This window comes from Centruroides sculpturatus, unplaced genomic scaffold (assembly GCF_000671375.1).
Source record: "Centruroides sculpturatus isolate CEXI.00-Female unplaced genomic scaffold, Cexi_2.0 scaffold141, whole genome shotgun sequence".
Classification (NCBI taxonomy): domain Eukaryota; kingdom Metazoa; phylum Arthropoda; class Arachnida; order Scorpiones; family Buthidae; genus Centruroides; species Centruroides sculpturatus.
The window spans coordinates 724397-746960 of NW_019384430.1; the positions used below are offsets into that span (position 1 = coordinate 724397).

General features: G+C 31.3%; 1 protein-coding gene across 1 annotated transcript; it reads right to left on the minus strand.

The window, feature by feature from the left end:
* Window positions 1-41: 41 nt before the first annotated feature.
* Window positions 42-21497, minus strand: LOC111619705. The gene is made up of 9 exons (XM_023361476.1): window positions 21351-21497; window positions 21003-21123; window positions 20821-20905; window positions 13219-13253; window positions 9232-9325; window positions 7920-8003; window positions 4050-4209; window positions 3873-3952; window positions 42-165 (listed from the first exon to the last, which is right to left on the minus strand). Exons 1-9 carry the CDS (start codon window positions 21495-21497, stop codon window positions 42-44), a joined length of 930 nt encoding a protein of 309 aa, XP_023217244.1.
* Window positions 21498-22564: the final 1067 nt, after the last annotated feature.

Below are 22564 nucleotides of genomic sequence, written 5' to 3' on the forward strand. Positions count from 1 at the left end.
TTCAAATATTAAAAAATGATATTATCAGTTATATTGGTTGCTTACTCAGAATCCATCCCGTAACCAATCATAGTGACATCTTTAGAGATTAACAATTGAGCAACGTGACATACGACGCCTGCCAGAATTAGGAAGACTGTGAAAATATGTCCAATCTTTGTCCACCTGAAAAAAAAAATGTATCCTTAATCACATGGAGTATTTTTTATTTCAGACTCATACAACGCAGAAAGTTACTTATCGATCTGCTGCGAAAATCACATTCTACATTAATATCCGCTTATTGTAATAATAAATATTAGTACAATCATCTAACTTTTTAAAAATTAACAGGTACCCCAACCTACAAAGTTTATTGTACTCGGCATTTCGATTATGATAATTTGTTGTCTTCAGATAAATTGGCTGTGTCTTTGAGGAGATGAACCTCAAGACATTGCTAATACTGCGCATTCGTCAATATTAAAAAGTGAGTTAAATTTCAAATGCTGAATTGCTTTAATCGTCATTAGGTCAAAAAACGATAATTTATTTAATATATTGTTCAATTATTTAATTTTATGCTATCTGTTGTCGAAAACGATACTGCAAAAACTAGCAGGTAAACAATAAATGAAATGCCAAGAGGGTATTTTTCGTTAGTACTTCCTTTAGAAAACTTGCCACTTATTTAGGTGTTAGAGGCGTTAATAATAGTAAGAAAATCACTTAGTCTGTTAGTGAGGATGAAACACATGACCAACTACCACTGTTGTTATTCTACTCTGTCACTGCTGGGCTTTAACAAATATTTAAAAAATTATATAAATTATTTTTTTACAAGTCTTAAATTGAATGAGTAATTTACAAAGTACATTTAAATTACAGTTGTTTAGTTAACATTTGTATGCTTTAATTGAATCTGAAGAATCGAAAGAAAAAAATTAAATTGCTCTCTTTACGATTCGTAAAGAAAATAATTTAATTTCTTTCTTTTCCAACAATCATCTGCAACAACAACTGTTTTCTGTTCAATATACGAAGTCCGAGATCGTAATTTTGATGTTAGAGAAGATTAAGACATCAACCTATTACTATGGGGAATTGAGAATCGAATCCTGTGTATCATCCCATGGATTTTTATGGGTGTTAAATTTCGAATATATAGCGGCCCGTTCTTCACTACCTGGTCTTTCCAATTGTGGGCCTGCTCAAATTTATAATGGGTATAGGGAAGAAAGCCTTCTTATTATCTAAAACTGAAAGAACATGTAAACTGTCGTATATAAAGAAAATATACATAGCGTAAGAAACATTTATTATAGCGTAGGTCTACGTATTTTTAGTATGTAGGGTATGATTATGGTGAGCATATTTTTGGGGGAAAAATTAATGGCATATCGAAGAAAATAAAAAAAATACTTTATAAAATTCATAAGATTATAACGTTTATTACGAAAATAGTATCATACAACAATGCATACATTAAAATTTTAAACAATCTAAATTATTACACATACATTGTAAAAATTTAAATAACATTAATTCTGATACTTTTCAGTAGAATTAAGTTTTTTAATAGCGCCGTTTTACCTTTAAAGTCATAAAATTCCATACAGTTCATTTGAAAGTTATATTTGTCGAAAATACATACTTCTAATGTGCTTACTTTTAAATGGGTTTTTTCATTCGTCCACATATTATTCACCAATGAAAATATTCGGTCGACGGGGCATTAGATCCAGGGAAAATTCTACGATTTTACAAATGTTTTTGAAAGCAATTTCTTTCGCTGTAAAATGTTCAAAAATCTCAGCCCACCTTTGATAGCAGGGCTTGTTATTCTGTCATCATTCGTCGATCTTTTCGTTTGTGACATATTTTTTACACACGAAACTTCATCAAATAATTTACCTTCGAGTATATTCACGGACCAATGATTCGAAATAAAGATATAGCTTTCCTGTACCTTCACCCACAAAGGGATTTAGCGTAATGTGATCCATTCAAACACCTCTATTTCAATAAAAAGCATACCCCAATTATTTAGATAATCTATGCACGTTTGATAAAATGTGTACACAGCATCATTGAATTTTTTGGCTTGTATATTTTCTGATTTTTCTAACGCTAAAACAACTTTTCTAAAAACAATAGGAAGAAACCCCTCATTTTTTCTTTCAACAAACTTTAGCTTTGATTCCTTTAGAAGTATGGATGTTTTGTACATTGAGATTTCTTGTGATTCAACTTTCAATTGGTGAAATATTGAGGCTTGGTTATGAATAAATAACCATTCCTCTGCTAATGTTTCATTGAAAAAGTTTTTCAGAATTGTGGGACATTTTTTCAGATTCAAAAAGTATGATTTTAATGGATTAAATAGTTGTAAAATTCTATCTAAAGCTGGTAAAAGAGTTAGCCAGCGTATTTTGTTGTAACCAAGAAGTTTTTATATTGAACATCTGCGTCATCACAAAATTCTTTGAAATATTTTACTCGTATTGTGTAAATATAGAAATGTGAATAAATTTTTACTAATATCACTTCAATGTCTATGGGAAGACAATCTACAGCAGTGTTTATGCAATTGTTCAATATGTGGGCAGCACAATTAACTCCTATCAATTTACGTTTACTTGATTGTTGCATTTTAAATAAAACATTATTCTCTGAGAACCACCAAAATTGCTGTTGGTATTGTCAGCACACAAAGCGAGTAATTAATTAGTAATTTCAAATTTTGACAGTGCTTCATTGATACAATTTGTTAATATATCTGAAGTTTCTCCAGAAAGATTATTTATATTCAAAACTTTTACTCTGGCACCGGAATTGGGTAAAAAATATCTGACCAGAATTGTGCACAATTTAGTATTACCATGATTCGAACAATCCGAATAAATAGTTATATAATTTGTTTTACTTAAGTCGGTTTTAATTGATTCAAAAGAATGTGGTGCGAAAACATTACAAACGATTGCTTCCGTTTTCGTTCTTGCACAACAATATTTTTCCTCAAAACATTTCATAATAAATTTAGAAGAGCAGTCGTTTGATCGAAACGAATAGTTATGTTGTATTGAGTGATAACAGCAAGATGCCTCTTTTAGTACTAAAGCCTTTAGGTTGTCGTCAGAATTTTTATTAACGAAAAATGAGTTTAATGATTTGTTTGTTGAAGCCCGTATATCCACTTCTTTGTGTTTTGCTGTCTGAATATGTTGTGTAATTGCTAATCTGTCACTATTCGCAATATTAAAGCTGGCTAAACATTTGTTGCATTTGAAACCACTATCCATTATTCCTTTTTAATAAGTGGAAATTCTTCTAGTAGCGTTTGATTACAAAAGCATTTTCTTTTCGCATCAGTTACTACACTTAAAACTGTCCAAAAGTGTAGTAACTGATGCGATGTCTACATGTGTACTGTCCAGAGAAATGGAGCGTATTATAAAGAGAAAGGACACTCAACAGTAAAAATGTCACATGCTCGAGTCCCCGAAGATTGCCAACAACTGGCGACGAATGCTCACCAACGCTCAAAGTGTATCATCCACCAACTAGAGAGTTAAAAAAAGAACTATCATAAAAATTCTCATAAGACTGTCCACCCCCTGGTACTGTCAATGGGCCGATTTATTGGCAACACACTGCACTACCGCGCTCTATGTAGCAATGCAACACTGGTCATGATGGCGTACAGGAAACTAACTTGTTCAATATATTATTAAAGAAATCTTTTTTTAACTTTGCATCAATTTTACAAAATAAAGGACAAAACGTTTATTTCAGAAAATAAATAAAGTTAAAGAACAGAGCAGTGAAATAAAGTCTCCGTATGGTCTCCGTAACTATGATGTATGCTATATAAAACTAAAACGTGAACTTACCTATTGTACACGAAAAGCAAAAGTGCAGCAAGAATACTTTGCTGGCATAAAACGCTGAGGAACCATAAATAGAGGTTTACCTACACAAAAAATATACATATTTTAAATTTCTAGTAAAGTAAATATAAAACATATTTACATAATTGAAAAACTGTAACGATAAAACACTTTACTGACATTATCATCTTGCATGAAATTCTGCGTATGCAAAGCGTAATTTAGCCAATTCTCTTCAGTGTATCGGGCTTTACGTAATATTTCATCCCAACGAGGACCATCTCCAAAATGTGGTAGAACGATCGTAATGGCTAAAATACATAACGCCGGTAGTGTTAATCTATGAAAAAAACAATCATCGTATTTTATCCCATACAAGATGTTTCCCATTTCAACACAGAATATTTATAGAAAAATTATATAAACTTCACGCGTCTATGACATTCTTCTCCAAAAGGTTTTTTTTTTTGTATTCCAATTAGAAAAAACTAAAACTAAAAGGCACACTTTTATTTGTCAAGAGACAAAAAGAATTTATAAAAAGGTCATTTACATTTAAAATTTATTATTAAAATATTTAACATTAATAAAAATACAAATGATGTTTAGCTATAGCAATGTTTAATTACTAACTAACATTTTTACTTTGACAGTTATTATTTAATTTATAACAGAGGAAATATATAAAGAACGGTCAAAACACGACTCAAGATTTTTACTTTTTTGTACTCAACGAATCTTAAAACTTCGAGAAATTCAAAAAGAAAAATATAATAATAAAAATAATTTTTCTACGCATATTCAGGCAAATCAGACCATTGATTCAGAGGCGAAAATTTGGAACTTTATTTATGGATGTTAGAGGGTGTTTGTTTGTCTGTTTGTGTGTGTACGTGTGTAAAGTAAGTAAAATTTCTTCATCCACTTTGAACTTCTAATATTTTCTCTGTATTTTGCAAAGGTTTGTGTATTGGGAATTGTTGCTATTAAATCATAGTAATTAAAGTTTTAAGAGGTGGGGAGATAGTTTATTATATCTCGAGTAGAGTCGGACTTAGTAACGAGTAAAATGTTTATTACCATTTACAATTTGTTATAAAATTCATCTCTATCCTCACAAGTAAGATTTTTTTAATTTATAACATTTAATAATGTAAATAGTACAGTAGAGCATCGATTATCCGACCCCTGATTAACCGTCACCTCGGTTAACCGACAGCGTTCTAGTCTTCAAATGTCCGCTAGTGATGTGGCGCTACAATATTTGGCTATGTGTTGGCTACTTTAATATTATTTTTACGTGTTTTAGCTGGCAACACTGGATCGACCATAAAATGGAGCCAGTATTTAAACGAGGCTTAATTTTCTAATCTTTAACGATGCAATAGCGACAATTATTATTTAAAAAACATTTGATAGGCTTAACATGGAGGAAAATTCAACGCGAAGTAGGTTAATAGCGATATACTAATATACTAATTATATGGGATATAATAATATACTGCACTAATAATGGATTTTTTCATACTGTTCGGTTATCCGACTTTTCAATTATCCGACCATCCCCAGTCCCTAATTGGGTCGGATAATCAAGGCTCTACTTATTTTAAATAGAACATCAAAACAAATGGCACCACACACAATTTTAATTTTTGTTTTCCGGGAGAGTTGCTGTTCTCACTCGTTTCTTAGGTTTTAAAACAGAAGTTGGTATAAATATTAGTTAGTGTACTTAAAAATCTCAAGGAATTCATTACCTTTTCACAAGTCACAATTCGCAATAATTTTATTTATTCAAAATTGTTGCAAAACTTAGCATTTCACATTATTTTCTAAAAGAGACAAATTAGGTGGCATTTATTTTTACTTTCCCTGACTGTTATATACAGTAGACCCTCCTATAACACGGTAGATACGTTCCGTGTTTTATGAAATTCATGTTGTATGAGTCCTTAAATACATGAGCCAATCACAACCCACGTTTGCAGTTTACGGACTACGGCTGTTTGAAAGGTTTTCTTCCATAAAATTAATCGATTCTAGACTAATTTGACTCAACATTTCTAAAATACGAATAATTGTTTGGGAATAATCCATATAAACTATGCTATAAACAGAAAATTGTAGGATTACTTACCGCGTATGCACCGTTCGACGACGCCATTGCTTAAGCTTGTTTCTGTCGCGTAGTGGCCCATCGAACATCGGGCGCGTGTTTCCTGATAAGTTATTTTTCAGCGAAAAATTCGCTGAATGTTAAGATTAATCATATTCGTTATTGTAAACCGCGCTTAAGTTAAGCGTCATCTGTTAATTTTTTTATATCCGGTTATTGAAAGATTACTCTGAATCGAGTGTCAGTTGTATATACAAAAGATATATTGTTTACAAACTGATTCTTTGTCTATTGTCTGATAAATGTATATTTTTGTTAATTGTTCACGATAGCAGATGTCTTTTGTGTAAGCTCCAAGTCGTATGCAAGTTAATAAATGTTCTTGTTAATCTTATCTCGCTTTTCGATTTGTTCACCGTTACTGGAAATCACCACACTGAACTTAGGAGACATGATTAATATAAATATAATTTTTATGGCCGTTAAATAATAAATGGTTTTAGTAGATCCGCTGCTCGTTTAAACTCAACGATTTGTGCAATATCCGCTATTGGTCTAGATTCGACCAATCCTGTCGTGACACGAGACGGGGATGACGTTTCACCGTATCATACGAGTCTCTTTTAGTGTGTTTATACGAATACGAATATTTTCGCCGTTATATACGAATCCGTATTTTATGAAGCCGTTTTATAGGGGGGTCTACTGTATAACAAAGGAAGAGATCAAATAGATCAAAAAAAGATCTATGATGTGGTGATAGATCAAAAAAAGATTCTACAGATTGTTACATTTTGTGACTGGGGACCTCGAATCGTCCAGTCAGGTTTTTATTTTGTATAAATATTAGTGTGTAAAGCACAATTTTGCTTACCCCGTTTGAAGCTTAACTCCTGTGCCTTTTTTCCAAAAATTTCTGAAATCTCGCAGGGAAATTCCTTGATAGAGGAATGAATGCTGTTAAATTTTTGTGGTAAAAAGTTAAGGAGTGGAATGATAAAGGGAGTCGTGTGTATATCCATTAATGTCGTAGATAATGACGATTTTCTTGTTTTTAAATAAAATTATAAAAAGAAAACGTAGTGACAAAGTTGCTAAGCAAAATATCTTAAAGATGGCGCCACCAAATGTTGTTAGTAATGTTAAGCAACTGGTCGCTGAATTTTTTTATACGACTTCTCATTTTAAGAATTTTTGTAATTTGCATGTGCTACTTTTCTATCCAAAATTTGGGTAATGTAAAAGCAGTCAACACCGAAAACGAAAAAAGTAATTTTTGTTTTTGTAAGTAAATGATAAGGTTTAAAAACAGAGCAAATCTTAAAATATGCAAAAATATAAGCTTTTTACTGTTATTTGAATTTCTTTTCATTAATGTTGTAATAACTCAAAAATTATTCAAGACTTTTAACGAGAGGGGACGCTGAGGTCTCGTTTTTTGTTTGTTATAATAGAGAGGGGTTGCGGCCGACGTTTTCAACACAAAAACGTGTACGTCGGACGTTCAGCGCCACTTTCCTAAAGGCCTAAGAGTTTGGCAATGGTGTTTGGAATGTCGAGCATGATTCCAATGACTATACAAACACCATTATCAAACTTCTAGGCTTATAGGAAAGCGGCGCTGAACGTCCGACGTACACGTTTTCGCGTTGAAAACGTCGGCCTCAACCTCTCTAACTTGTGTCAAACATTTTTGAATAAAGCCCGTGTTTATGGAAATAACCTGCCAAGGGCGATTAGCTCTGAGCATTATTTTATTTCTATAAATTTAATCACTAATAAAAACATTTCATTTTTATTTGCAGAATTTTATTACAGAAAAAACGAATATTGCAATATATTTCAAGAAAATTCAAATATAATAAATAAATTAAAGTTACTCTTGTGTAAATTTCTCGCTTATACCAGATTTCGTTATAAAAAGTATTTTTTACCTGATAATTCTTTTCAATAACAGTAGAACAAAATAGATACCCGTTTTCGCATTTTTTCTTCGCCGATAAGACATAAGGTATCCACTGAAAAACGAATTTTACATTATCCCTATTTTAATTTTCCAAATAAAACAAAAACTATTTGCAACACAAAATATTAAAAATTACATAATAGTTTCTATCAATAACAATTGTGTTTGTCGACATTTAGTGAACTGAATCAGCAAAAGTTCTCACAATTTCGGTATAAATGTTTAACCCTTTATTGAATACTAGATGAAAGGACCCGCTTCGCTGGGTTTTTATTTGTGGGCAAAAAGTAACGATAGTGAAGATTAAGATAATTACATTATAGCCAATCTTACCCGTTTTCACAGAATGCAAGAATTAGGTCCCCCATTTCCAGATGAATTAGAGAATTTTTACGTCCAGTCAAACGAACTATTTTCAATTTGATCAATATTCTGGAACGTTTACAATCGTTCTATAGTCGAACCAATTCGAATTTATATTCGAATTCGTATTCAATACAAATTCGAATTCGAAAATTTTTAAGATCGAAATAGAAAATCTTCCACTTTCAACCACTTTCAAGCCCATATCTCCCGCACCCTTATAGCTATCGAGACGCAACCACCATATTGCACGAATGGAGAATTGGGGAAACTACCACATACAAACACCATTCATGTACAATGTGTAGCATTGGCTAAAAAGTGAAATATATGGACACACACGTCCATTTATATATATATATAGATGTTGGCGCTTCGAGCGCCACTGCGTATGTGTAACGGTCAAAATTTAAAAAATTAAAAATAGTCTGTGTCCAAAAGCACGTTTGTAATGGTTCCTTTTGAAAGCATTGTACTCAGTGTTTAGTTTCCATTAACGTCCAATTACTCCGCGAGAAGGCAGGCAAGCAGGCAATAAAGATGTTTTAATTGCTTTTGTAATTTTTCATTTACTGCAAAATTTCTTCCTTGTTTTTTAATGTTATTTAAAATAATGAATTCCTTCAGTTAAAGCATTTTTACAAGTACTAAGGTTAATTAAAAGAGAGAGCTGCGTAGATAAAAATGAAACTCTGTCTAGTGACTTATGGTAAAATCAATACAATGAAACAGTACAAATGGATACTTTCAACAGGAAATTGAATTTTCATTTCAAATAAGTTTACAGGATAAACCGTGAAGTGAGTATATTGGCATTGCTGATTCTATATTTCATCTTATTAATAATTACAACAAATATTATATGTTGCTTATTAAATCGAGTAGTGTTAATCTTAAGAAATCATATTAATATTTACCTGATGAAGAAAAACGTTTCAATCATTATTATTCCACGAGCTGCTATTTCCAAAGGAAGTTCAGCCATTATTTCGGGGACCGCAAGGTATTTATCTGTGAAATAAAGAAAGTCGTATTATTTAACTCGATGAATTTTTCGTGCGTAGTCTGAACCTGAGAAGTGTGGTCTCGTCTGCCAATACTCGACCACATTGATTGTCAGCCTGTTTGAATTCAAATGGTCATTTTTGTTAATTTTCCTGTGCGCGCACTAAAAGAGCCACTGAGGGTATATATATACAGGTATATAAGTTACCTGATTGTGCACTTATTCTTTGTATATCTTTCATTACTATTAAAATCTAAATAATTTCTAAATAAACCTAATAAAGCCCTAATAATCTGATGATAAAAAATGGTAATTTTGAATAGAATTTCTCAAATAAGAACTACTTTGACAATTTTCGCTGTTATTTGTAATCTTTAAACAGAATCTAAATGACCTATTACTATCAGTTCCGAAATTTTTAATAAATTACAGATCACGCTTTATGTTTGAAATCGAATTGTTGAACTTTTTTGCTAACAAATTCTGAAATCCTTTACGAGTCACAAAATGATTTATCTCAGAAAGGATTCGGCTCAGGAAACTGAGGATATTTTGATAAGCAGTTTTTCCTAGTATTTTCGTTGCCTTCCTACAAGAGTTTCTTTACTTACACGGGTCCACCAGTGAAGAAAACCACTGAATCTAGAAAAGTTTGCGTGGCCAGCCCATTGATGAGATGCGAACCCGCAAGCAAGTGTAAATGTTCAGTGGTTTTATACAGGATTTCTTCACAGATGAGTTTGCAGAAAGCCGAATTGACGTCGTTATTCTTTATGACATTATTGAATTGCTATATAGTTGTTCTCTCTCTGAAATTAACTGATATTTTACAAAATGTAATTCGCATATTAAAAGTGAATCGAAATGATAACTAACGTATGATAATTTATTATAATATAAATCTTTGACATTAAAAATATAAAGTCAACACAACTTAATTAATACTGACTGAGAAAGTGCATTTATTCAGCTAAACAAACGTTTTCAACTCATTCCATGGATCATCATCAGGTTAAAGACGTTAGAATCGATGGCTTTTCGAATAACACGTTCAAATTTAAATAATATTAGAACATATGCAGTATATTGAAATCAAATTAAGTAAACAAGCATTACAAAATTAATACAATAAATAAGAAAAACAAAATAAAGTTAAATAAAATACAAAATACGGTAATTCGCACATTATGTAAAAATTTGTTATAGTAACTCAGGTTTTATTGATCCTGGTGGATGTATCCTCTTACCAGTTCTTTCTGATTATATATTTCCATGCCGACGGTAAAATGGTTGCATCTTTATAGTTTAAACATTTATCCGTCAAGCTATATCTGTAGATATCACACTTCTCTGTTGTGGATGCAAGCGTTGGCGAGTGCACATTTGCAATGACACTGGCTTCTTCTCATTTAACCATGGATCCATCAGTCCGCGCTATTTTTGATAACGCTGTTGTATATCGTCTTTTTGCTACGTCGTACTTATGCTCTTTCACCCTTACGTTAAGGTTTTTATTTGTGACTCCTATATATTCTTTGTTTATTCCCAATTGGTCGTTCTTGTACGGTATTGCATACACTCCTAGTTGTTCTTTCTCATTAATTTTTTCTTTGTCATTTCTGAGCAACGTATACAAGGTGGAAGCTCTTTGTATACAATATTAGTGTTTTTGTAGTTCGCGATTTCTTTCATAACCGGAAATAGACGTTTATTATATGTAAATTTCGTGATGTTGCTGCTTCCATCAGGTTTTTTTTCTTTTCGCCCTTTCTTGGATCGTTGTATGCGGCAATTAGACGTTCTACAGTTCTTGCTACAAATCACTTTCGCAATTCTTTAATTCTATTTAGTTCCTCTATTGAATCTATCATGTTAGAGCAATACTCAAACGTACTTCTGATTAGAGCCCTAAAGGCTGAGAGTTTATATGCAATAGGATCATTAGATGTTCGCAAAAACGCATAAAAACAACAAAGAAACTAGGCCTGTTGTAGAGAAATGCAAAGGACCCACTTATAAGCTAAAAAAACGTATGCATAAGTACTTATCGGAGCTGATTGAAGGATACCAACTTGTTACAAAAAACGCGTTTAACTTGGTAAATGATCTACATGAGCTATCGTTAATGGATAACGAGGTAGGATCAGTTATGGACATCGAGAGCATGTATCCATCGATAAATCTTACTTCATGTTTTGATGCACTAGTAGACCTATTGTGTGAGTTGCATCCGAATGCATCCGCGTAACGCAAAGATCTCGAGATGATGGAGGATCTTGTATGCTTTCAATCTATTTTCGGTTTCGAAGGTAAAATTTTTAAACAGTTAAAGGGAGTCCCGATGGTGATCCCAATGTCTGGCCTACTCTGTGAGTTGGTTGTATAAAAAAGGAACGCATCACACTTATCAATATTAAAGATTACATAATCCTATACAAAAGATATGTTGATGATGTGTTCATTATATGGAAGGACGACACAAAAATACACCAATTCTTGAAGCAAATGAATTCCAACCAACGTGGTTTAAAACTGAACATAGAACACATTAGTAACATTGATTCGAACGTCTTTCATCTGATGATGGCCCATACAATGGGTTGAAAACGTTTGTTTAGCTGAATAAATGAGCTTTCTCAGTATTAAGGTGTGTTGACTTTATAAAATTAAAGACTCTGAGTGTGAATAAGAGAGTAATATAGACATTATAAATATACAATTTCACAGTCATATTAATTTTATTTTATTTTATATTTTGTTTTAATGAAAAAACGAGTGCAGAAAATGTTCAGCTGGCAAATAACTGGTAGACAGATTAAAGTATAATGCTGAAACTAAAGTAAAAGCTTCCAACTACCACTAAAATAATACAGAAACTAAGCTAGCAAGCTCTGTAAGAAGCACAATAACGTAACCGAAACAACTAGGAAAAATGGTGAATATACTCATAACTTAAATTTAACTTAATTAACGTATAGCTATTTTAAATTAACTTATTACTAAACAAGAATAATGACAAGGACGACAACTAGACAAGCTATAGAAGGCAAGGACAAAAGACCTACGAGCAAGACGCCATATCTAAAAAAAATTTATTTTATTATACATAAGAAAACTGTGAAAGTGTAACGGAAGATAGACAAAACAGAAACTAATTACTACACAGAAAGAAGAGACATCACACATAAGAACTAGCTGTACAATTAATCTTAACTGAAACTATACAATTCGAACGAGGTATCCTACGTGTTGTATGAGACAAGGGGAGAGAAAACACAAGGATTTGTTGTGGAATATGAGTAAAAGTAAGCGATGAAACATTGTACGTATCTAGATGAGCTGCTGCGGATTGCAAAGCCATATTGTTTTAAAAGATAATTTAAAAGAAATATAAAACTTTTTTTTACTTTTTTGAAACCGTGTCGGTGTTCAAAAACGACACAAATATAAAACTATAGCTATACAAAACACTGCAGTTGTTACCTAAGTACAATTGTGCTCGGTAATTTTAAAGTTTTTCTCTGCAGGAAGATACACTATGGACTAAACGCTTACATAGTACCTTATGACTGAATATTAACACTTAAATATGATATAATGAAAAACGTATTTCGATCGACTTCTTTGTCATGAAATAAACAGTCGTTCCATTCATGCTTTATGCGCATTTTTTTTTTTATTTTTATATGGAAAGAGAGAAAGGAAAAAACAAAAGGAAAAAAGTGAGAATTGAGAAAGAGAGAGAGAGAGAGAGAGAGAGAGAGAGAGAGAGAGAGAGAGAGGAGAGAGAGAGATTGCATAAGTGTTTAGTCCCGAAGAAATCACCCTGTATTACAGACTGTTTTATGTTACTCAAAATAAAAAAAGACAAATCATAGAATTTTCTTATAAAACTTACCTATACTGCCAACTTCAAAAAATAAACCAAGACAACTGTGTCCAAATATTATTATGTTAATTAACAAATATTTCATCCCACAAAATGCTGCAGTCTCCACTTCATTACAGTTACAAAGTAATTTTCGAGCAGATTGATGCAACGAAACGGATATTATACATTTTATTATTGTATCTAAAGTCACTGCTTTCCATTCAAAATATTTAAAAAAGTATTACAGTATAACAAAACTTACTACTATATAAAAAATTAAATTCAATTAGAAAATATTATAAAAAATTATGTACTGTATTGAGCGATCGTATTAAAAGTAGTCCTATTCAGCATTGTATAGAAAGGTTGTTAAGTCCAAATCTTAGAACATGTGCATGACTTTACTTGAAAATTTAGAGGAAATTTATTCCTATATTTTTTGCATTTCTCTGTGTTTCAAGATGAGCTAAATCGAAAAGTATAAAATATTTGGGGTCATTTTTTACTGACGACATACTGTTCTTTTCCCCTGTTATATAAGACTTTCTTAAGCGAAACGTCATGAGGATTTACATAGGGAATCCTCATTGTTTTGAGTCTAGGACTTTTTCAGACTCCAAGATGTGCAGGAGTAAAATATTTTTTGAAATCGTGAATATTTTCTCGATACTTAAGGAATGGAAACTTGTGAAATTGGCTTGCTTCTGGCAACACAGAAATTTTCTGATGACGGCATTTAATATTGTTTTTTTTTTCCTAGGGATTCGTGACTTTACATTGTAGAATAAATCTTTAACAGTAAATCTGATGCTGCCATTTTATTTAATACGTTAAGTTTCAAAACACCTATCAGATTGTATAGAGCAAGGGTAACCAAACTTTTTTCACAGCGGGCCAGATAACTGAGAGAATGACGAGCGCGGACCGCATAACCATTTTGTATACTGTATACAGTATACAAAATATATACATTAATATATGTAAATTCAGTATACAGTATACAAAATGTATACATTTTGTATACTGTATACTGAATACACATACAGTATACTGAATACACAAAAGATAAAGAAAACCAACGTATTTATTTACCAATAGAGGGAATGCACGTGACGTCACACGACTCCGCTTACAAAGCGCGCGCCATATTCGTTGCTGTTAATTTGGTTGTCGACCTCGATATTGTCATCTAACTCATATTTTTTCAAATTTAATTTTAATTTATTATGATTCATTACACTACCAATTGGACTTCTTACAGTTAAAACTAAAAATTCTGTAACAAACAATTGAAAAAATTGTCACAATTTGTTGTGCTCTAATAAACTTATCAAACAGTGTCGTTCCATTTGATTAATATAATTTTAATTTGTTATAAAACAATTTGTTATTCGGGGGTGAAAATCTTTTGTCAACTGAAGTTCCAATAATATGTAAAATAAATAAATAAATTTTGATTATTAGTCAAATGAATTACAATATTTATTCAATACTGTAATACTTTTTGGGTTTTATTTTTTTGCTTAAAACTGGCAATTTTTACATCAAACTAAACAATTTGCTGTACAGTAAAGTATTTTATGCTATAAAATTTATACATTTTCTGAATCTTTTCGTGGGAGTAGAGCTGGCTGGGAAGAAAAGTTTTTTACAAATAGCTCTGGTAAAATACAGTGAAAACTGAAGTCTCTATGTCTGTTCTACACACACTTTTCATAACAGAAGGAGATATTCTACCTGATCTATGCACAAGCCACTCCTTGCTTCAACTCTGTGCTAGTGTGTTTTCTTTAATAAAATCAATTTCTTCATCTGTCAGATGCAAAGTTTCAAATACTGTCCTGCAGTGATTTAACAGCTGATTCCAGGGTAAGGCAGCTTTTTTGGCATCAAATATAGTTGTAAGTGGATTCTTATGGAAGGATAAATTGGCACGGTTTGTAAGAAAGGAATTAGAATAACCTGGCATCACTGACAAAATTGCAGCAGTTAGATTATGAACAGAAATTTTTTTCAAAAACTGTTCAAATTTTCTCTTACTAGGTTTGTCTATACAAGTGTTCCAAGTTTTATTACTTGACAAATAAGGTTTTTATATATTTTTTTTTCTTCAAGGCATTGCCGTTTGCTTGCAGTTGCAGCTGATGTAAAGTTTATTTTTCGTAGTGGTTTGTAACCACAATCTTTTACATGTGGCACAATCCAATGTATTTGGTCGGTCAGTACATGTCTAGGAGCTCTTTATTTTAATTCCTTCTGCAATGGAAAAAATAATGGCACCAACATGAGAGCAGGAGGAAGATTGTCCAGCCATGCAATTGCAATGCCCAGTTATCACCTTTCCATTTTTCTTAGCTAAAACCCACACTACTAAAGCTGGCTGCAGTAGATTTTGTGAGTGATTCACCTGTGCACAATAACAATGTAAGTAACTGTGCTATTTACTTCTAATAATATATTTAAACAATAATAGGTTATTAAATCACGCTTCTAACCCCAACATAAATTAAAATTAAACTACTTAATTAAAGTTTTTAGACTATTTACAAAAAATTAAATTTTTCGAGTCTATCTTTTAATATGGTATGAAGAATTCACCATGGTTTTAATGTAAAAAGTGTCAGAACCTAAAAGAAAAGGGTGGCACTTAATTTTTTTTTTAACTTTGTGGACTTTTTCTACCAATTTTTACCTGTTTTAGAAGTGTTTTCTTCATTAGAAGTTTTCTTCAAAAGCAATTTTTTAAAACTGTTACTTCTGTGGTGGTGTATAAGGGATTTAAAAGATAGACTCGAAAAATTTAATTTTTTGTAAATAGTCTAAAAACTTCAATTAAGAAGAAAAAATATATATCCTGAGTTATCACAAAAAATGTAACTGTAAGATTAAACTAATTAGCCTAATAAACCCTCCAATTTATTATAGCCACATTTATCATATCAGGGACTGACTGGAGCAAAATAGACTAAATTTTTACTAAATAATAATCTTTAATTAACCACAATCAAATTTTTAGTAGAATGCATTTCAAGCATCTCTATGTAGATGTATTAGGCTGATGTTGGGTCTTTGTGTCTGAAATATGCTGATGAGAAGCTTGAAATGCATTATACTAAAAATTTAATTGCGGTTAATTAAAGACTATTTTTTTGTAAAAACTTAGTCTATTTTGCTCCAGTCAGTCCCTGATATTATAAATGTGGCTATAATAAATTAAAAGGTTTATTAAGCTAATTAATATAATCTTAATAATTGGTTGCCAGACTTGCACAACACAAAACCATGGGGAGAAAAGTAAAAATTTGATGGTAATTTTAAATACAACTTAATCAACTTAAAATGTGACTAAATATAAAATTAAATTCATCTTTACATAACGCAGTTTATGTTATGAGAAATGGAAAGTCTCAAATAAAGATACGTACCTTTCCTACAAGTAAAATTAAATCATTACGAACGGATCTTGATAAAATTTCACGATGAATAAATCCGCTTGTCAAATAATTATGAGCTTCAAGTGATTTGTACGCCTTCATCGCATCCAGTGTGACAGCGTTAGTTGTTAAAACCAAATAATTTACTATGTCTCTGTGTTCTATAGTGGGCCACGTGCTTAAATAGTTAGATGAAAAATCCGTTAGTTTCATTTCGTATGGATCCCATCCAATAAAAGAAATTTTTCTCTTTATATTCTATCAAATCATTATCTTTTAAACCGGCTGCATAACCAGGTAAGATGCCTTTCTTCCACGTTGACATAATAAGCNTAATCAACTTAAAATGTGACTAAATATAAAATTAAATTCATCTTTACATAACGCAGTTTATGTTATGAGAAATGGAAAGTCTCAAATGAAGATACGTACCTTTCCTACAAGTAAAATTAAATCATTACGAACGGATCTTGATAAAATTTTACGATGAATAAATCTGCTTGTCAAATAATTATGAGCTTCAAGTGATTTGTACGCCTTCATCGGATCCAGTGTGACAGCGTTAGTTGTTAAAACCAAATAATTTACTATGTCTCTGTGTTCTATAGTGGGTCACGTGCTTAAATAGTTAGATGAAAAATCCGTTAGTTTCATTTCGTATGGATCCCATCCAATAAAAGAAATTTTTCTCTTTATATTCTATCAAATCATTATCTTTTAAACCGGCTGCATAACCAGGTAAGATGCCTTTTTTCCACGTTGACATAATAAGCGAACGAGCAAGCAAACGTCAAATAAGCAACCAATATGGCGGATGATTGTTTTGGTGGGCGGGGCGATGACGTTATATCACGTGACTGCACCCCCTCTATACACAAACACGATTGCTACAGCAAGCTCGTAATCGCTTTTCTTAGAAACTTCATTGCAGACACCTTACAGAAAAATGCTCTGATATTCGAAGTCGACGAATTTTTTATTCACTGATTTTCATAAAAATTATAAAAATGTCAGATGCAGAAAACAGATTGGACTATTTCTGGCATTTTTACTAACACTTATTTTAATTTTTATACATAGTTAGTTCATCTACCATCTTTCCATATAAATAATTCTATTTTAGCTCATTTGTGGCACAGTGCGGTGGCAAACCGGATAATCTGACCTTGCGGGCCGCATATGGCCTGCGTACCGTAGTTTGGTGACCCCTGGTATAGAACATATGTAAAAATGTAATATTAAATGTAATCTTCCAACACTAATATAAATTTCTTCAATAGATTAACTAAGATTGATGTATGGTGTGAATGAAATCTCTCGGCAATTCTGATAAGCGACAAATATGTTTAAAGTTTCATCTTGGTATAAAGAATTAGCTCACCGGTGGTCAGTGAATAAAACCACTGAAAACTGATAGTTAGTCGTAGGTTTTATCTAAAGAACAAACTGGCCATCTGTTTTCTTCACGTGTGTAACACCTAATTGGACGGCTCTCCATAAAACGTATTTCTGTGAGGCGCTGTCTTGGCAAACTATCCGAAAGTTGCTGTGTGACATCCCATCAAACCAAATTATGTAACAGGTTAAAAATATTTGTTGAATGAAAAATTTAAAATAATTTATTTTTATTTATGTAATGTCACATGCTATTCTATTGTAAAAAGGATTGTTGATGGATTTATGCACTACTTGTATACAGGTTAGTGCATAAATCCATCCACTTTTTAAATACATTTTATCAATAGTTTAACATTACTAATAATGTTGAAAATCGTTAACTACTAAAATTTATGGAAAATGTGAAATTATCATATTAAACATCTTTTTAAGACATTAATAAAAAGTATTTTTACCTTTTAGTCTATTTGAAGAAATGACATGTAATTGAATTAAACATTCGATAACAGTTGAGATGATAACACATATGAATAGAAGAGCAAAGATTGTCCTATAAAAATTTATATTATATTAGTAATGCGATACATGTGGATATGTTTAATGTACTGTATAACCACTGTATTTAACACACTCTTTTGTATACACAAGCGTTACGCGTACAGATAATCTTTCTACACATAAAACAGATAGATAGAAATATTAAAAAGAACATGGCCGGCGTTATTTACATTAAGTTTTGTGAATTTTTACGGATTGCTGAGGGTGCGAACGGCGTAAAAAAGCCTGAAGGAAGGTTTTTCCGTTGTGAAAAGAGATTTTCTTGCCCAAGTCTAGTAATTTACAGAAAATAATAAAAACAATTATGCCAGCTTCACATCTGTGGGTGAACACTCTTTTATAGATGAAAAAAAAAGGAAAAGTACGTAATGAACTTTGTTGATACGCTACAGTTAAGATGTAATAAAGATATAGTCTCGTGAATACCAACAACTGTCTATTGAATGGTGCCATAGTGTAAAAATAAAACACATTTCTAAATACATATCGTGTTAGTATTTCCTTCAAATGTTATACGGCAAAAAGTACCTATAAGGTAGAGGAAATCGGTGTTGTCAATACTATAATACAGAAATTAATTTCCACGAGCAAATATGATTAAATCTAAATTCACAAACACAGTAGAACATCGTTTGTTTGATAATACCTGGTTTATAATGAATCACGAACGGTTTGATAATAATTTATTTTTAATTGTCTACTTGGACATTACTCATTAATAGAACTTTATACTGGTGTTTAAAAATTGACACAATAATGGAAATTAGATGCAGGATGGAAAGTTATCAGAAGAAATAGAAAGAATCAAAACAGAAATATGGTATTTGTGGCGTAATAAACACTAGTATTGTGTTTTATTCCAAAGACACATGGCAAATTTTCCATCAAATTCCTTTATTAGTTGATACGGTACATTGTTTTGTACTCGTTTCGGGCTTTGCCCCTCTTCAGTCAACTAAAATACAATATATATATTTAACTTATTACAGTAGAGAGTTTACATAAAATAATGAGTACATGAACGATATATAGACGTACCTTTTGGTTACACTTTGTATAATTTAAAAACGTAAAATCTGCTTTAATCTTTGTATAACTAGTATATATTATAAATAAATTAAAAGGTTAAAAGTTCTAAAATCTTCTCTTATAAGCATATTTCGATACTACAAACTGTAAAAAATTTTTAACTGTTTCCTCCCCCTTTTTACCTTCCGCTCCCTTCTTATTTTTTCTTATTACGCCACAAATATAAAACAGGACACGGTTTCAAAAAGAAAATCAACGAAATATGGTATTTAAGAACTTGTAAAAGGGAGCAAATAAGATTATCAACGCTAAGTTTGCTAGTAAGTATAAGCAGGAATCTACAAAGACACGATGTAACAAGAGTAAATAAGTTAATTTTGTCACCCAATTTCAAATTTAAGAATTACAAATTGAAAAAATTGCCGAAAAAAAGAGAGGAAAAGTGATTTAATAAAGAAAATTTGTTTTTTTCTGAACTAACTCTCATTATGTGTCAATTTTTAGACACTAGTATAAAGTTCTATTTTAATAAGTAATGTCCAAGTATACAAATAAAAATAAATTACAAATAAGTACTGTAAGGCAATTATAATTAAGGTTCAATAAAAAAAACTGAAATAAGTATCATGAATCTATGGGCTATAATGTATAATATCAAAAACGTAGATTGGTGGAAGAAGAGCAATGTAGCAAGGAATGTTTTCCTGACACAAACAAGAAGTTATTTGTCACCAATACAGAAAAATTTCAATGCCTCAATACAGTGAAACTTTTTTTTGACCAGATGCATCGTCATGAATTTCGTGAAATCTCAGCACTGAAAATTTCTCAAAAAGACAATATACTTTTTAAGTATTCAATCTTAAAAAAAGAATCAAACTTGCAATAGATACTCAATTTCATTGTAAAAGTATTAAATTAGACGGTATAAACAGTTTGCAATTTGTATACACCAACATCTAATTTAAAAAAATGGTAGTGTCAAAAAGTCAGCATGAGCTAAAATATCGCTGTAAACCGACTATAACATTCATGACATCTTTACAAAAATAAATTTCAGCCGTTCTGTATGATGGTGTACCTGACACTACGAGTGTATCTAATACAGTGTTCATTCAATATACATTTCGTTTCAAGTACATTGTTTTCTTAAGCAACATAAAACAGAAAAATTGCAATTAATCGCTATATTTTACATTTATTAACTTACATGCATATTATCTGCGCAGTGGAATATTCTGTTTTTTTGTTTTTATCTCTGCAATATACTATATCTGCGACTTCCTCACCTAATACTGAAGAATATTCGATTAAAAAATAATATGATTTAAATAATTCTATATTTTAAACTTTATCGCTGGGCAATCAAACGACAGAATACAATATACTTACACCAATCTAAAATGTTTTTCAAATCGTTTTCATTGCAATTGTTTGGAATGCAGACATCATAACGAAACCCTCCTCTCGAATTTAGCAGAAATTTCAGCAAATTGGAGATTTCTAATGGTTTCTGGAATTATAATATTGAAGTCAATTAGAAATCCCTATAAAATTAAATAAATTCTATATTCTGCAAGTTGAGAATCGATGTATATTTATGAAATTACAAAATATTAAAGTAAGAACAATTACAAACATGCGAATAAAGTATGTGAGAAATCACATTAAATATTTAAGAAAAATATGAATATAAAATTATAAATAATTAATATACAAAATCAATACAGAAATACTTACAGCGAAGTCTTCTATTAGTTGAATCAACGTATTGTTTTTTAGACTCATAATTGTGTGTAAGGATTTGAGATTCAAATTCAGAGATCTAGTTGTAATGGCACAGTATTTACCATAAATGATTTCAGATTCTTTTTTTAAAGGATTCATTACATGTTTTTCGTTTTTAATACTTAGACATTTGTCATAATCCCCGTGAATCCATACAATTGCAGAAGTCATTCCAGCGGACGGTTTACCAACAGAGTCTAACACTGAAAATAGAAACATAAGTGTTATTTTTTATTGGATTAGATTAAAGAATCTAAATAAATATTATTTAGATTCTTTTCTGGATTGTCAATTTTAGCCTATCAAAAATGCAGAAATGTATCACACACAAGACAAGACACTATCTTGAAGGCATGTGACAAGAATCACGTAACGAATCAATTTACTAGTAATATTGTAGTACTTTTACCTTATGATAATATATATTATGATAATAAGATATAATGTACCTTTGAACTTATCAGGTACATTCAATATTATTCATCTATTCACGTTTATTATAAATGTAATGCTGACGAAAATGCACGAAAATAGCATAACATTTTTTAAAATATTGTCATCGTTATTCTCAAAGTAATATTTTCATCACTGAAGAATCATATGTAGAAAAATGAGCAAAATTATGAAAAGATAAGTAAGACGAAATTATATAGTGCAAATTAGAAGTTTGAGTAGAGTAGTTAGACAAACTAACGAAATTTATTATTTTTGAACCATAGTCTTCAGGAATAATAAAATTCAAGTGAAAACTTCTGGTTTGCTTTCAAGCCTGCCTGTCACGAAGACACTTCTGCCAAACTCTTGGCCTAAAATTAATTCTGTTAATAATTTCTATTTTGCATAAAATAAAACGAAAGTAAATCAGAATCGTTCGTATTTTTCGATAATATATTATACAGTAGACCCCCTATAACGCGGGTTCCAATAACGTAGATTCCTATGACGCGGCGAAAAAATTGCGTCAGTATTCGTACAAAGACGCTAAAAAGGACGCGTAAAACGCGGTATAACGTCATCGCCAACTCGTCATCGCGAACGAGCAGCCGAACTATTTTCCGCCGTCTAGCGCGGAAAATAGTTCGGCTGCTCGTTCCTGAGTTTAACTATTGTCTGTACACTATTATATATAAATTAGGTACTGTATATATAATTATATATATACTTTC